Source organism: Sinohyriopsis cumingii, chromosome 3 (genome assembly GCF_028554795.1).
Source record: "Sinohyriopsis cumingii isolate HCF-2022 chromosome 3, ASM2855479v2, whole genome shotgun sequence".
Lineage (NCBI taxonomy): Eukaryota > Metazoa > Mollusca > Bivalvia > Unionida > Unionidae > Sinohyriopsis > Sinohyriopsis cumingii.
The window spans coordinates 19,467,032-19,484,121 of NC_142963.1; the positions used below are offsets into that span (position 1 = coordinate 19,467,032).

General features: G+C 33.2%; 1 protein-coding gene across 1 annotated transcript in view; it reads right to left on the reverse strand.

Annotated features, from left to right (window-relative positions):
• LOC149802502 (thioredoxin domain-containing protein 11-like) overlaps window positions 1-17,090 on the reverse strand; it is a 126,834-nt gene that overhangs the window by 100,353 nt on the left and 9,391 nt on the right. Inside the window, exons 3-6 of the mRNA XM_089951746.1 lie at window positions 16,585-16,708; window positions 12,652-12,758; window positions 6,573-6,672; window positions 863-975 (exon numbers count right to left, since the gene is read on the reverse strand). Of these exons, the coding sequence (XP_089807872.1) occupies window positions 863-975; window positions 6,573-6,672; window positions 12,652-12,758; window positions 16,585-16,708 (444 nt within the window). The remainder of the gene's footprint in view (window positions 1-862; window positions 976-6,572; window positions 6,673-12,651; window positions 12,759-16,584; window positions 16,709-17,090) is intronic.

Consider the following 17,090-nt stretch of genomic DNA (forward strand, 5'->3'; position numbering starts at 1 on the left):
ATGCTACACATCATTGAGGACATTTGCAGTATTTGTTATGTTGTAAGGCTACACACCATCGAGGCCATCTGCATTATTTGTAATGTTGTAATGCTACACATCATTCAGGACATTTGCATTATTTGTTATGTTGTAACGCAACACACCACTGAGGCCATCTGCATTATTTGTTATGTTGTAATGCTCTATACAGTTCAGGCCATCTGCATTATTTGTTATGTTGTAATGCTACACACCATCGAGGTCATCTGCATTATCTGAAATGTTGTAATGCTACACACCATTGAGGCCATCTGCATTGTTATGTTGTAAGGCTACACATCCAGTTCAGGCCATCTGCATTGTTATGTTGTAATGCTACACACCATTGAGGCCATCTACACTGTTATGTTGTAAGGCTACACACCATTGAAGCCATCTGCATTACTTGTTATGTTGTAATGCTACACACCATTGAGGCCATGTGCATTATTTGTTATGTTGTAATGCTACATACAAAGGCAATCTGCATTATTTCCATGTTGTCATGCTACACACAGTTCAAGCCATCTGCATTATTTGTGGTGTTGTAATGCTACATACAGTTCAGGTCACCTGCATTATTTGATGTGTTGTAATGCTACATACAGTTCAGGCCATATGCATTATTTGTGGTGTTGTAATGCTACATACAGTTCAGGTCACCTGCATTATTTGATGTGTTGTAATGCTACATACAGTTCAGGCCATATGCATTTGTGGTGTTGTAATGCTACATACAGTTCAGGCCATATGCATTATTTACTGTGTAATGCACTTTAAATTTTATATTAAGAGTTTTCAGAATAGAAAGAAGAGTACAGGTTACAATTTGAATCCTTACAAGAGTACTGTTTCCAAGACGAGAGAAAACAAACTGATTAATGGCTTCAAGTTTCAAGTAATCTGCTAACTGCTTTCTTGTCACTACAGCAAATTTGATTGGTTGATATAGATCTGAAACATGAAAACAATTGATCTGAGAAACAGAAATCATGTGGCAAAACAGTAATGTTTTTATATGATATATTTCATAATTCATCAGTGGCATATGCTGACCAATTAGTAAAATCACTCCTGTAAGAATTGCTTGGTATGAATAAGAAAACTATTCATAAATTGTTGTTGCTGCAAAGTAAAATACTGATTTAAGTATTCAAGGAAGCATGTATATTCATAACAGAAAACCTCAAACTCTGAGTATTGAGAAGAAGTCACGTTTTTTTATATTAGCAATACTGGCCATATTTAATGACAGATTTGCACAATTTGTATCAATCTGAAAAGGTCTTCAAGACAGGTGCATTCTATAAAGATTGTTCAAATTTGTTACAGCTTTTTTTGTTCCAGAAGTTGTTTAATGGCTGCTCTAATTTTTTAATACCTTTATCCATATAGGGCATTGGATCAGCATTAATTATATAAATCTGAAGGTCTTCATGCCAACATGCTTTCTGTCAAATAGGATCATATTATATTTAACCACTGAAGAGAAACTATTTAAAGAGTTGTCTATTTTTAGTAACAGCGGTCATATTTATAGCAAATTGGCATAATTTACTTAAGTTGAAAGATCTTCATGCCATTATACTCTGTCAACTTTGGTCAAATTCTAATCAGCTGTTTCAATGAAGAAATCATTTAAAGTTGGGGATTTTTTGCTTTAGAAATAGTGACTTTTCAGTAATGGTGACCATATGTGAAGGCAGGTTGGCATCATTTATATAAACTTGAATGGTCTTCTATACAGGATTATTTATACCAAATTCAATTAAATTCTGTTCAGCAGTTTTAAGACAAAGTCATTTAAAGAGTTTTTACTATTTTTAGTAAAATGAGCCATATTTGATGGCAGATGGTCTGTGCCAAATTTGGTATGACTGATTCTGACTAATTGAGAAGAAATTAAAATAGTTATTTGTTAATGGACATGCAATGCACAGCTATACCATTAAGGACTCTAACTTGAGGAGGACTAATAAACATCTACATGGTCATCAATATTAAATTCACATGCATCCAAAAAAGTTATTAAGCATCATACAGTAGCATATTTTGTCTATATTCTCCTTTCCTTGTGTGTATTATATATTTGCCTTTTCAAGTGTGTATTGCATTAGATAACAATTGTGAGTAATGTAAAAAGTGTTTGAACATTGCTAAATTGAAATGGATAATCACACGGAGAGTTTCACCAAGCAATTTTATTCTGACACTTCATGATTCAAATAAATTATGTCATGATAGGATTTTATTCCCAATATTCAGTAAATGAAGTTATTTTTGCTTTTGTTTGACAGAGGGTTAGACATTCTAGTGCATTTTCATATCAGTTTTGGAGAATAATCTAACTTTTAAATTTCCTCATTTAACAAGCTTTTGTCAAAGAGAAAATAGATATTTTCTTTTCCTAAATTAATACTGGATATATTTTATCAAGTGGTACCAAAAATGTGACATTTTAACATGTGGTGAAGCCATGAATTAAAATATATCATCTTTAGTACCACAAAATGAAATATACCTAATATTAATTTAGGAAAAGAATTTTTTTTTTTATATACCAAACCTGCTTCAGAATTGAAGTTTAGGAGATTAAACTCGCTCTTGGCACAAGATACTCACCCCCACCCACTTTTTGTAAATTTACCTCATTTTCATAGGCTTTTCATATAAATATATGTAACTTAAGAAAGCAGTAGGATTGTGTTGACCTAATCTATTGCAGTAAATAACAACTTTGTCATTTTGTAAACTATCTCACCTATCTGAAAATAATTAATTTTTGATTAGGCATTGTAACACAGCGGGTCTATCAAAGAGAAGAGAAAGTGTCTGGTCAAATTTCTTTATCAAAGATTAATGTCTGAAATGTAAGGTAGTTTCAGTTTATTTATTCTAGTGCACAATCAGCTGTCACATGGCATGATGGGAAATCATATTTTCACATATGAAAATCGAAAGATATATCTTTCATATGTGAAATAGAGGAATGAAAATAACATGAAAAATATTTTGTCAAGAAGTCTATATTTCACATTTAAGTATAGAATAAAATGAAATAGTAAATGGAAATTGAAGAAAATAATACCCTGAATTAAAACAATCATAAAATATTCATATGTACTCCATTCAGTTTAAATCCCAAGACGTATCATACTGTATAGGCTGCAGAACTAGTCACATTTTAAAGATTTATTTGCTGTATTGTTTTCTGTAAAAACAAAACAATGTTAACATTTCCAACAATGAAATATGACCAATACTCTGTTTCAATGACAGAATGTACACTTTCTGTACCCTTCATCAAGCAGTGGACCTTGACTCTACTCATGCCAAGTTAAAGTTGTTACTTCAAGAATTTTACACTTCTGTCAGTGAAAACTAGTCTGCGAGTTCTTTTGTAACTTACTATAGTAACATCTAGCATACACAGGGTAGCAGACATCTACCTTGTATATCAACACAGATGCACCATTCTAAAAACAATGGAAAGATTTAAAACATAACAAAAAGAACATGTCTATGATTTTAATTACAAATGGATATGTTGAATGATGAACAATGCTCATTGCCAGAAGAGCCTGGCCTTGAAAAAGGGGTGTGACAGATTGATGGCTCACTTTAAACAGGTGATATAATTAAAGGATGCCTACAGTATTTACCATAACAATCTTGAAACTGCATATACAAACTGAAGTGACAATGAATTCAAACATATTTATGCTTGAAAATCACAAGTTGAAAAAATACAAGAGAGAACTAACCAAGTTCTTTCAGTCCTGATTTATTGCCTGCTTATTTTGTAATTACAATGGGGTCTGAGTTCTGCATCGCAACGATCATAGTTGCAGAACCATAACATATCATGTACAGTCCGTGGCTGTCACAAAACTGACCGCCTTATGATAATGTAATAATACCATTATGAATTGCTGTAGGATTTACTAAATGGAATACAAGAATTGCTGTAGGATTTACTAAATGGAATACAAGAATTGCTGTAGGATTTACAGCTCAATTAATAATAGCTCTGGTAGTTTTTATTATATATGCTGGTATTGGAGAGATATTCTCACAATAAATAAACAGGCAAGAAAATGTCTAGTGTTATATTTTTTTATAAAACACATTTTCTGGGAACATTTCATTTCTGTCAATTTTCATAGAATATTTTTTGAATTTTTTAAACATGATGATCTTCATAATATTATATTTTTTTTGCATGAAAACTCTGATTTATTTGCACAGGTATCAATTCTCATGGTTTGATTTGATTTATTTGGATATCTATCAATTTTCATGGTTTGATTTGATTTATTTGCATGGGTATCAATTTTCATGGCTTTTATAAAAAAAATAAAGATTTTTTGTGGGTACCTAAATTGGTTGATTTGCCTCCGATGAAGTCTGCATATTTACACATATCTGACATCATGGATTAACATCCATACATACCCCCACAAAAGAATATACAAGAACAAGCTACTGTCCAAGTTTGATATCAGCTGGAGCAAAGAAAGCTAACAACATCAAACCATGTGGTTAGTGATACACATCTATATAATCCTTCTACTTATACCACATTTCATAAGGTTACACCATCAGTACACTGCAATAATCATATCATTAATACAGTGGTTTAAGAATGGTAAAATTCAAGTTACATTGATAATGTTATCATTTATATGTGAACCAAACATTTGATCAACACACCCTTGCTCCATACAAACAGCATGTGTTGGCAATTTAATGTGTACAAAAGCCATCAATGTGCAAAGATGAGAACTAAACTAAAAGACTGGAATCACTCATTTTTTTGTGCCTGCCTCAACAAACACAACAAAGAAGAAATAAATCACACCTCCATGACTGAAAATAAGTCATTGAGACTACGAAGGGAAAAAAGGCATCAATGGTAAAAATCAATGTACCGAATCGGTGGATTCAAACATTAATACACAAGTTCATTGGTTCTAAACTGATTATCTGTTTATGAAACATGTCTGATGCTTTGGACATGATTATTCGTGCCTTGAGAATGTTGAATTCATGCAATTCTGAGACTATTCTAGAATTATTAACATGACCAACATTTGTGTTTATACAAAGTATTTTTTCCTTGACAACTTTGTTATCCCCTAGCCTTAGGCTATCATGGATCAGAGAGCCACCCCGTATCATCTAAAAAGAGAGAGAGAGAGAGAGAAAATCTCAAAAACTAAGCCAGGTTACAAAATTAAGGATCAGATAATGAATTTAATAATAAACTCCATTTTTTCTTTCAATTTATCCCATTAACAATTTTAAAGGGAATTAACAGTTTACAGTTCTATAAACTGGATATATAAAGTTTAACTTGACAACTTTTATGTATGATATTGATTAAGTGGTAACTGTGCTTCCAGCATTTTAGTCTTTCTTGCTCCTTTAGATTCAAAATGAGATATGGTTTTAAAAGGATTTAAATTTTAACAGGAAATACTTGTACCTGTAATAAGAAGTAAATGTATTTGTATTTTTATCCATACTTTATTATGATTATTCATTCAGGTCAATCATTATGGTGGTTAAAGTTTAACGCTGAGAATTGCAGATAATAATGTATGTACAATTATTTCATGTAATTTTATCTACAGCAGTGAAGGAACAATTCTGAGAGATCATTTTATATCTTCTCTTTCATTTTCATTTAATCCTCTCCATCATTATTAACCTTATCGACTGAGTCATTGAGTTGAATGACATGGACCAGATGTATTTTTAGATTTTTAACAAAGCTTTAAAACTTTTAGTCATAATGCTACATTGACTTCAGTATGGCAGTTTATAGTGATGTCCAGCACTGAGAAATCATGCCATATAACATCATGTTCCACCAAGCCACATTATCCTGACACCAGGCTGACCAGTCCTAACACTAACCTCTTAATGCTGAGTGCCAAGCAAGGCAGTTGCTAGTACCATTTTTAAAAGTTTTTGGTATGACACTACAAGAATTTGAACCTGTGACCTCCTGCATCCAAGGCAGATGCTATAACCACTTGGGCCACCAGAGCAGTCTACATGTACCAGGTAATGTATGCATATATATGAATTGAAACAATATAAAATGCTTTACAATTCTTTATTACTGTTACTTTTTAAAACAGGGTTACAAAAAATAAAACAATCACATGTAAAAGATAATATATTCTTGCATTAATCAAGATGAATTAACAGCTGAACACTAGAAACGTATAAAATAATAAAAGAGGGAGGGGGCTTTCTGCATTATATGTTGCTTTTTATTTTATTGGGGACGATAAATTAGTGGCTTGAAAATGATACCCTATAAAAATGTACACACAAAAAGTAATTATTTTTAAGGGATAACCATGTGCTAACAAAAATGGGTTGACAAAATTACATAAAATAAGGCAATAAAGTTTAATGCAGTAATGCAATCCCAGTGTTATTTTCTAAAAGATTGCAGCACCAACTGTCATGTATCTGTTTGAATGTAATTTTCATGGCATTTTTGTATGGGCTATGTTTCATTGAAATTGGCATACCATACTCCACAATGCGTAAGGAGGCAAAGTAGAACTGCAGGAAATCCTTTCCTGGTGGCTGAGGGGAAGCATTGAAGTCAAAATAACCAATCACTGCATTCTGAAAATAAAGATTCAATTTAATTCCATCATTAATTTTTACTGACAAATTTTGTTGTTCTTTTAATTTATATGCTGTAATAAAAACAAAATATGCCAAAGTAATACTTTTGTACAATAGATACATGCTTACGAGTCCAAATGCAAATAACGTAGACCCTTATCTGCCATCAGATTATACGCCAGCAGATCACGGTCAATTCCTAACAAACTGCAGAGACTGATCAGCTGGTGCTTTATTCAATAGCAGAGGTCTGTGAAGTTTGCAGTTTGATTTGAGTTATAACCAAGTATCACTGCAGCTTTAGATGGGACTCGTAGATGTTAAACTCAATCCTGGATCAAAGCTCTAGATAAGAATTTAAAATAACTGGGTATTATAAACATTGGTATGGAAGCGTTTGAATTAAAAAACAAAATCTGATGTCCTCTGTACTTGGCAAACAAGTCTATCCTGATTGTCCCCAGCACTGGGCAAATAAGTCTATCCAGACTGTCTCCAGCACTGGGTGAATAAGTATATCCTGTTTGTTCCCAGCACTGGGAAAATAACTCAATCCTGATTGTCCCCAGCACTGGGCAAATAAGTCAATCCTGATTGTCCCCCAGCACTGGGCAAATAAGTCTATCCTTGTTGTCCTCAGCACTGAGCAAATAAGTCTGTCCTCATTGTCCTCAGCACTGGGCAAATAAGTCTATCCTCAATGTCCTCAGCACTGGGCAAATAAGTCTATCCTGACTGACCCCAGCACTGGGCAAATAAGTCTATCCAGACTGTTTCCAGCACTGGGCAAATAAGTCTGTCCTGATTGTCCCCAGCACTGGGCGAATAAGTCTATCAAGACTGCCTCCAGTGCTGAGCAAATAAGTCTACACTGATTGACCCAGCACTGGGCAAATAAGTCAATCCAGAATGTCCCGAGCACTAGGCAAATAAGTATATCCTGATTGTCTCCAGTACTGGGCAAATAAGTCTATCCTGATTGTCCTCAATACTGGGCAAATAAGTCAATCCTGATTGTCCCCAGTACATATCCAACTAAAACAGTGGATCTCTATCAAAGATTGGTGTACTGATTAGAGCTGATTTTTGCAAGGAAACTTGGTTGACATAACCATAGAAACAAAGTCATAATTCCCAATAAACCATAATATCCCTCTTTTGCTGATAAAACATAGTTTGGTTCTTCTCAAACTGACTCTACAGCTTGATTGTTTAAGCACTAGATTTCAGAATGAAGCCTAACTCAAAAGTTAAAGAGAGTTTTTTTGTAAGCATCCATAAAACACGCGTGACATAATCTTGGCACCAATGAGCAATACTCTTGCTCAAAATATTTAAAACAGTCAGCGAAAGAAGCATTTGAGTCAATGGACTGACCTTTGGAGAGTTTGAGAATATCTTAAGGGCAGCTCTATAACCTTAATTGTGGCAACCAAACAATCACAAAAGAGTTTCCACTTTGCATCATAATTCACGTTTTCTCTATTTCTCTTTTCAAGTGTGTATCCATTTTTAAAGGCACAGCAGTATCATTTGCCTGATGTTGAAAGACCTTCATGCCAGTATCATTTACCTGATGTTGAAAGACCTTTAGACCAGTATTATTTGCCTGATGTTGAAAGACCTTTAGACCAGTATAATTTGCCTGATGTTGAAAGACCTTTAGACCAGTATAATTTGCCTGATGTTGAAAGACCTTTAGACCAGTATAATTTGCCTGATGTTGAAAGACCTTTAGACCAGTATTATCTGCCTGATGTTGAAAGACCTTTAGACCAGTATTATTTGCCTGATGTTGAAAGACCTTTAGACCAGTATAATTTGCCTGACGTTGAAAGACCTTTTGACCAGTATTATTTGCCTGATGTTGAAAGACCTTTAGACCAGTATTATTTGCCTGATGTTGAAAGATCTTTAGACCAGTATAATTTGCCTAATGTTGAAAGACCTTTACAACAGTTTAATTTTGCCTGATGTTGAAAGACCTCTACACCAGTATAATTTGCATGATACAGAAAGACCTTTATGCCAGTATCATTTGCCTGATAATGAAAGACCTTTATGCCAGTATAATTTGCCTGATAATGAAAGACCTTTATGCCAGTATTATTTGCTTGATATTGAAAGAACATTATGCCAGTATCAAAGAGATATTTCGAAAAGTTTTAGTTACATAAAAATTCAAAACCTATAAAATATATTATTATATACTACTTTATAGAAAATAATTAATGTCTTTATTATTACTAGCCAAGGCACAAAATCACTATGATATGTTGCATGGATTACTTGTAATGGGGGTGAAGGTGTAGATTCCATTTTTTTATTTACAGGATGATAAAATCTGGTAAACAAACCCTTTATATACATGTGTATGTATATATATCTATATATATATATATATATATATATATATATATATATATATATATATATATATATAAAATCACATTTACAGTAAAAAAAACTGATGCTGCTGCCCAGAAATTGTGAATTTTGGAATCAACATCATGTAATCTGTAACTTTTAATAAGTCCTATTTTGTTTACAATATATTTTTTTAAATTCTCAATACATTGTAAATAACATTATAAAACAAAATAGTGATCAATAAAAATGTCGGTAATGCCCACTAATGGCAACCTTTTAAGATATACATACCAAAGATTTCAAGTCATGACCTAGTAAAATTCGTTTTTCATTTTTCATCTTGGTTTCAATGTAACCATCATAAATGTTATGTCCACATGTATTAATGAATGAAATGTCCTAATTAACTGTCAAAACAATCCCTACAAGTATTTTTATAAGAACTTATTTGGTGCACATTGTGCGTGTATCTAAGTCTAGTGGATGTGTTTGTTACGTTGTTATTACAAAATTAAAAGTAGACCTACTTTATAGTATCTTTTATCTATATTAAATCTGTATTGTATGTTCATTTTTGTCCATGATTATATATATACAGTCAAACCCGGTTATCTCAATTACGTCGGGGGTGTAAAAAAATCGTCGACATAACCGGGTCCCGAGATATCCGGGTTCATAAAAACCGGTAATTTTAAAAATGTCCTTGAGCATTACTCCTGTCTCTTGCTGGTGTTTACTGGAATCCCCTCCCACTGCATGTTACAATAAAATAAACAAAACGCTTAATTGATAATAAAATGAAATGAACTAACCTGGTGTTGTTATCATTTATTCCTTTTTTATCATCATAAGTAATTTATTAAAGAAAAAATATATCTATGAACTCTTTATATCACATGTAGCGTATGCATCCATTACTGTAGTGTGCATCACTTATGTCAGATAACACACGACGCATTTTTATAATTGATGTGAATATTGAAAAACAAATCATGTTTGGTTGTACTCAGAGGTTTGAATATGTTATCAGATTGAAAAATGGATCAAAGAAAATCACAAACGAGAGAGTGAGAGAGAAACATCCACCGATTGCTTTCAGGCACCCGCCATTCACGCATAACGCGGTGTTAGGTGCAAAATAACCAAGATTGTATTATATCCAGGTTAATATATGACAGTATCTCGCAGATAAAGATCAATAAATGTTTTTGAAAATACATGTACACTGACTGTGAGTGCAAATGACACTCCTTTCGCTAGCATAGGTTACAAAGAGTATTTATTAAAGCAAGTTAATGTTGAGTAGACTACTTACCCCGCAGGCATCAATGCGAGTTTGTATCAATTATGATTCCAGATGGCAAATAAATAGATGCGCGGGTGGTGAATAAACACATCCGGTAGCGAGCAGTAAACTAATTCTTTGAACTTACCGGCAGGATATCAAATACAAAGGTTATTTTATTGCAAAGCAAACCGGAAACTGGAAACTGACTTTTGATTCTTTCAAGTGTGCCGATTCTTATTTTCTTTTCTGTTTTTCTTTTTGCCGACTTGGGTTCCCCTTTACTGGTATTCATAGGAATTTTGAAAATAAATTAAAACAATGGAAGCCAATTTTTCTGCCAGACCTAAATAAGATATATTACAAATAAGAAAACAAAACAAAATTAAGAAGACCTCAAGCATGACAAACTCTGCTAGACGCCATCATGTATGCCCGTGCAGCTTGGAACAGTGTATCGCCGAAAACCATTCAAAACTGCTGGTTCCATTGTATTTTTCCGGAAATTTCTGATGAAGAATTTCACCAGCAGTGTTTAATTGCACAAGAAATTAAAGAGCCTCAATCAGAAATAGGTCTTGAAGCGATGGCTGATGAGATTGCGGACTCCATAGGCATTGCTCGGGATGAATTTTCTAATTATGTTCACGTGGATGATGATGCCAATGCCTATGGTGAACTTACTGATGAGGAAATAATCCAATCGGTGACAACGAAGCAGACACAATCATGCAAGCAAGATGATGATGATGATGATGATGATCAGCCTATCACTATCCCAAGCTACAGTGAAATGGCTGAATGCATTAAAAAAATGAAATTGTTTGTGGCAAGTGTCGACGGTGCCGAGCATATGTATGAAAACGTAAGTGCTTTTGAATCGTTCGTTACAAATCAGCACCGGAGTAAACAAAAGCAGACTGATATTACTTCATATTTTCTACAAAAATAATGTAGTGCACATTATGATATGTTTATGTACTTGTGTGTTTTATAGATGTATAGATTCAAAATGAAAAAAGTACATGTATTCATTTTTTTATTCATATATAGTATGCGTTTATTGTACATGTACGTGTAGGTAATTTTACCGTATATTTTTGTATTTCCACTACATTATGTTCGGTTTATAATTCCTAGATATTTTGAAAATATTGCTGACATGTTTGGCTATTTTGTCATAAAATGCTATACAATAAATCGTCATGATATTACGTGCATATGGAGCAATTTCATGACCTGAATATTCAGCCGATCAGCACTTTTCCGTCTGCACATTGATTATTAATGTGTACATGTACATAATATTTCATTACTTGTATCTCCTTGATTGTTGTTTCTTGTATACATGTACTTCGGAACATAATTCATATCTGAAATGTACCTTAAGAAATAAAAGGGAAATGATAAAATACACATGTAGCTGACATCTAAGATTCTGCGTTTTCGTAAAATAAAGTTACATTGTAATTTGTACACACTCTTGTCTTTGTGAATCCTTGAATATTTTATGTAGTGAACATGATATATTCTTAATAAACTAATCGATTAAGCTACTCTTACGAACCAAAAATAGAAAGAATATGAAATAAACATGTGACTACTGCCGTAACGGACCAAAATTGTGCCTGAAAATCGATCGCTTTTGCTGACTATTTCTTGTACAATTTCTGTGAGATTGACGTTAAAAAGTTGCATTTCGTCGAATTAAGCGGGTCCACATGTTACTTCGGACCGAAACTTATGCCCAACATAACCGGGTTATCGACTTAACAGAGGTCGAGATAAGCGGGTAAAAAATAGCATAACAAAGAAGAATTTTTTCGGGACCGGACCAAAACGCTCGACATAAGCGGGTTGTCGAGATAACCGAGGTCGAGATAAGTGGGTTTGACTGTATATATATATATATATATATATATATATATATATATATACACACACACACACACACACAATATATATATTTAATTTGTATTGTATGATTTACCTTTATCTGTAGACATGCCTAAATCAATGACCTTGCTCTTGCCAGTACAAAAGGTGACGGTGGAAAATAAACAGAGTTTGTTTAAAATAAGAAAATATGATCAGTTAATTAACTTATGGCCATGAAAAAGTGTGTAAAAATTGCTATACTCAAAGTTCAGTAGGATTTTTTCCTACTGCAGAAAAAATGATTCAAGGTGGATGGATTGACAGAAAGCAGCATACCAATATCACCTGACATCACAGTGTGATATTCAAAACATTATGGTGAAATATTTATTTTTTTGTTTTTGATTTTCTTTTTTACATAGTATAAGCAGATGCAAACTTACATCATGTTTGGCAATAAACTGTTTGACTTCCTCTTCTGCATACAGAAATTCCAAGGTGTAGACCAGAGACTGTAAAAACTTTACCATGTATTCAGCTTTCAATATACCTATAATGCAGAACAAGTATACAAGCTATAGCAGACCTCAAACATGGTAAATTGCTAGTGATCCTGTAGTAACGTGACTAATGAGTGTACAAACTATACCAAACCATAACAGCGATAATTTTCTAAGTTGTTTCTATAAATCATAATTTAAAATGACAACAAGATGACAATGTAAAGCTTGTTGATAAAGCCTCAAGTATTTCTTTATATATTAAAATGAAATGTTTTATACATACCATATACCGAATTTGAATGAAAAACTCCTTAAGGGGTCGGAATGTTATCTAAGCGCAGTATTGACCAGCTGGAAATTACGTATAATACATTCATCCAATGTCTGATACTGTAGTTTGTTAATGGACTTCTCAATGAAAAGCTTATGTTGCAATGCAACATTCAGAGGCTTTATCTGAGAATGATCAGTCTTGTTGCATGTCTGTAGACATTTATTCTTAAATGAAGTGCTTCAAACATGTTCACTTGGATTGCTGAATTGAGATGTTTACCAAACTGTGAAGATGTTGAATATAGATGTTTACCAAACTGTGAAGATGTTGAATTTATGTTTACCAAATTGTGAAGATGTTGAATTTATGTTTACCAAACTGTGAAGATGTTGAATTTAGATGTTTACCAAATTGTGAAGATGTTGAATATAGATGTTTACCAAACTGTGAAGATGTTGAATTTAGATGTTTACCAAATTGTGAAGATGCTGAATTTTGATGTTTACCAAACTGTGGAGATGTTGAATTTAGATGTTTACCAAATTGTGAAGATGTTGAATATAGATGTTTACCAAACTGTGAAGATGCTGAATTTTGATGTTTACCAAACTGTGGAGATGTTGAATTTAGATGTTTACCAAATTGTGAAGACGCTGAATTTTGATGTTCACCAAACTGTGAAGATGCTAAATTTTGATGTTTACCAAATTGTGAAGATGTTCAACACAGATGTTTACCAAATTGTGAAGACATTTAAGCAATATTATATGCATAGATAATATAAGTTTGGTGCAGATATCACAACAAAGCAGTAAGATTTCCAGACCAATTGAATGTTTGTCTCTGATTTATAAATTGCTAAAATTCTCATCATTAACACATTTCCATGGCACCAAAACAAAAAATAATGTAATTTTTTGGACAAGCTTGATGTTGATGAAAGGACTATAATCCAACAAGTTGACACAGAATAGCCATCAGTTACTGGGTGCGAGAGAGCGAGAAAGAGGGGTGTTGCTTTAATCAAATGCGGCCTTTCTCATGTATTTATTTCTTAACACTGGTCTACGGAAAAATTATGGCAGTAAAGGAATGATTTATCTACAAACAATTAAACATGATTTAAAAAATAATTAAAAAATCACCATGACTTTAAAACTAAAGAAAATGGAAATTTAAGAAGGATTTTTGGACTGTTTATGTATGATTTTATGTGTGATTTTATCATCCAGAAATGTTTAAAAAGTAATAAAAAGACTAGAAAAATCCAACAATTTGCATAAAATACATTTATCTGTTAAACACGTTAAATAAAACCAAATCCAACTCAATAATACAGTGGATGAATAATGAAGATACACTGTATGCATGAATCAGAGCAATAAAAATAGATGAATCTGGGAGAGCTCGAGTAGTATTAAAGTTCAGGTTATATTAAATGGTTAAGCCTGACTTTGGATACTGCCATTCAATTTGAAACTGTTTTTGTTTTAAAAAGATCTACAGTTGACAGTAAAATCAATTTAGCTTCAAATAATACAAAATCAGACTTAACTGCCCAAGAATTTAGGAAATGCATAAAACTAAGTAGCTGATTTACAACGAACAGCTGTCAGGAAGTCAATAGAGATTATTTTATTGAAAACATTTACGATCATGTTCAAATCATAAAGAGTGCCCTAAAGTTTGAAATGAACTGTCTGAAATTGTGTGCAGTCTATTGAAAAGATGTTTACCTTGTAAATGGGAAAGATTATAACTGGACTTAAAAAGTTCTGAATATTAGTGAGCTTTTCAACAAAGTGTTTATTAGTGATCTGTACATCAGAGCATTCCCACTAAGAACTCCCCAAGCAGTTCTACAAACTTTCTTAGTTTCAATGTCCAACTATTAATGCCATTTTGTATAAACGTTTTAGTATCTTGTTCACACACTGGAAAATTTCACTCCCAACTGCATAGCAGTTTTTGAATTATCTGACCCTTTGTGAATAAATCATAAAGGGATTCAGAGCTAATCAGGGCTGTATGGAGGATGTGGCAAAATCTGGATGCTGTGCTCTTTCAGGAAGACTTTCATGATGGCAGATTTATGCGCCACTGCACTGTTGTGGAGTAGATGGATACCTCAGATACCACTATGTGGGTGGGTGGTTTGGGAGCATACCTAAATGTCCAGTAATACAAGCAATATTAGGAATATGTATCTGATGACAAGATCTTTTACACAAAAAGATAATGTGCATAAAACTCTCTGGAGCAATTTGTGATCCCTTCATGTTTTCCACAATTCAAATTGTATTACCTCCTCTTGAGCTGGTTTAAAAAAATATAAATGCATGTATCACAATCTGTGACTATCTTATTCAAGCACATCGGTCAGTCATTCCATATTTGGTGAGTTGCTGTCTGCTACTTTTAACTCATTAACTCTTGGAAAGTTTTGTCATTAATGACTGAAATGGGAGCGGGAAACCCATTTTGAGGGATATTTCCAGATACATCCAAATACATCTGCTTCCAAGAGATTTTTGTTCAGCCAGATGCCTAGCTGTGCTAGAAATGTCGTTTTTTATTGGTGAATTTGCTTGCACATGTGCAGAAGGGTAAAATTAGAGTTCTTTTCTTTGTTTTTTTTTTTTTTGCTTTTTTGGATCCATCATTTTGTGTCCTGGCAACTTTTACTTCAAATCTCCAACTTCTAGATTTTCCAAAGGTTTATCTGTCTGTGTGGTGACACAAAATCCAATTCCTACTATGGGTCAATTTTTTCTGTAAAGATCAGACCTAAAAAACATATGCTTTTCCCTCTGTATTTTCTAATGCAAGAAAAAGTCCTGATTATTTGGTACCATTGTAATAATACATATATTCACTTTCCTATAATACTACCCAATTTGGTGCATCTTAAATGACCTTGATGCTACAGAGCTCAGAAGCAGGGTAATACCTCATGATGCATAAATGTAGTGCCAGTGGTAAATGAGTTACCCAGAATCTGTTTTTTTTATGGCTGCCCCCACTGTGATTTTGCTTTATAATCCACTGCCACATGATGCCAATGAGAGCCTTAGAGCTGTAGATCAGTTTCCAATCTTTGTGCAACAGATGTCTCTGATGGGTGTAAAATCACTGAACTACTAAATGAATACATACCAACAAAAACACACAAAATGAATCTGAGCCCCTGATTCATTAATTTGCTGGATCTGATAGCTTCAATATAACCATAATGCGATATAGACACACTCAGTGAGCCTTGACATTATGAAGGTATGATGATCAAGTTGACTCTTAATAACACTATCCAATGTATATCATCAGGTGTAAGTTGTTAGAAAGAAAACTATTTTTATTCATGTTTAAATAAATACAATGAGAATGACTCGCTTTTTCAAAATTTTGGCCAATAATATTCTCAAAACAAATTGCACCCTGAACAAATTGAAAAATAATACACATTCATGACAACATGTTGAATATCGATTAACAGCTTTAAAAAATCTAAATTTAGCATCAATAAAACTAAATATTTTTTTTTTTTTTTTTTTTGTGAACAGAATAATTAAAAAGTCACCAATTTGACTTATGGAAAATACCTGTGAATCTGTACCCATTCTGTACTCCTTTATGATATGCATAGAACTCCGGATAGGATGAAAGCATCTGACGCTGCCGGCACTCTCCGTCAGGATGCCAACAATTGATGGCAATAAACTTTGCCTAAAACAGTAAGAAACTATCAATACCAAAATATTGGTGACCGGATACTTCAGTGGTACTGCACTCATTTCAAACTTCTGTCTCCCTAAGTTTGATCCATAGCTCTGACATGTCTAAGGGTAAAATATTCTCAGTTATGATTTGTTGTTTTCTCTAGACTGTTTTAGGTTTTAGTTTCCTCTATAACATTTCCCCATATTCTTTGGGAAAAGACCCAATGTGCTCTTCTGCATTTGTAGCTATGCAACTATGGAGGCAACCTAGCCCTGGGATGTGTTCAGAATGATGCTCATACTGAAAATTTTAAAAGGGTGGTTTCCATCAAAAGTTAATATTTTCAATATTTTACCTTTTTGACCTTTATTTTGTTTTGTGGAAATAC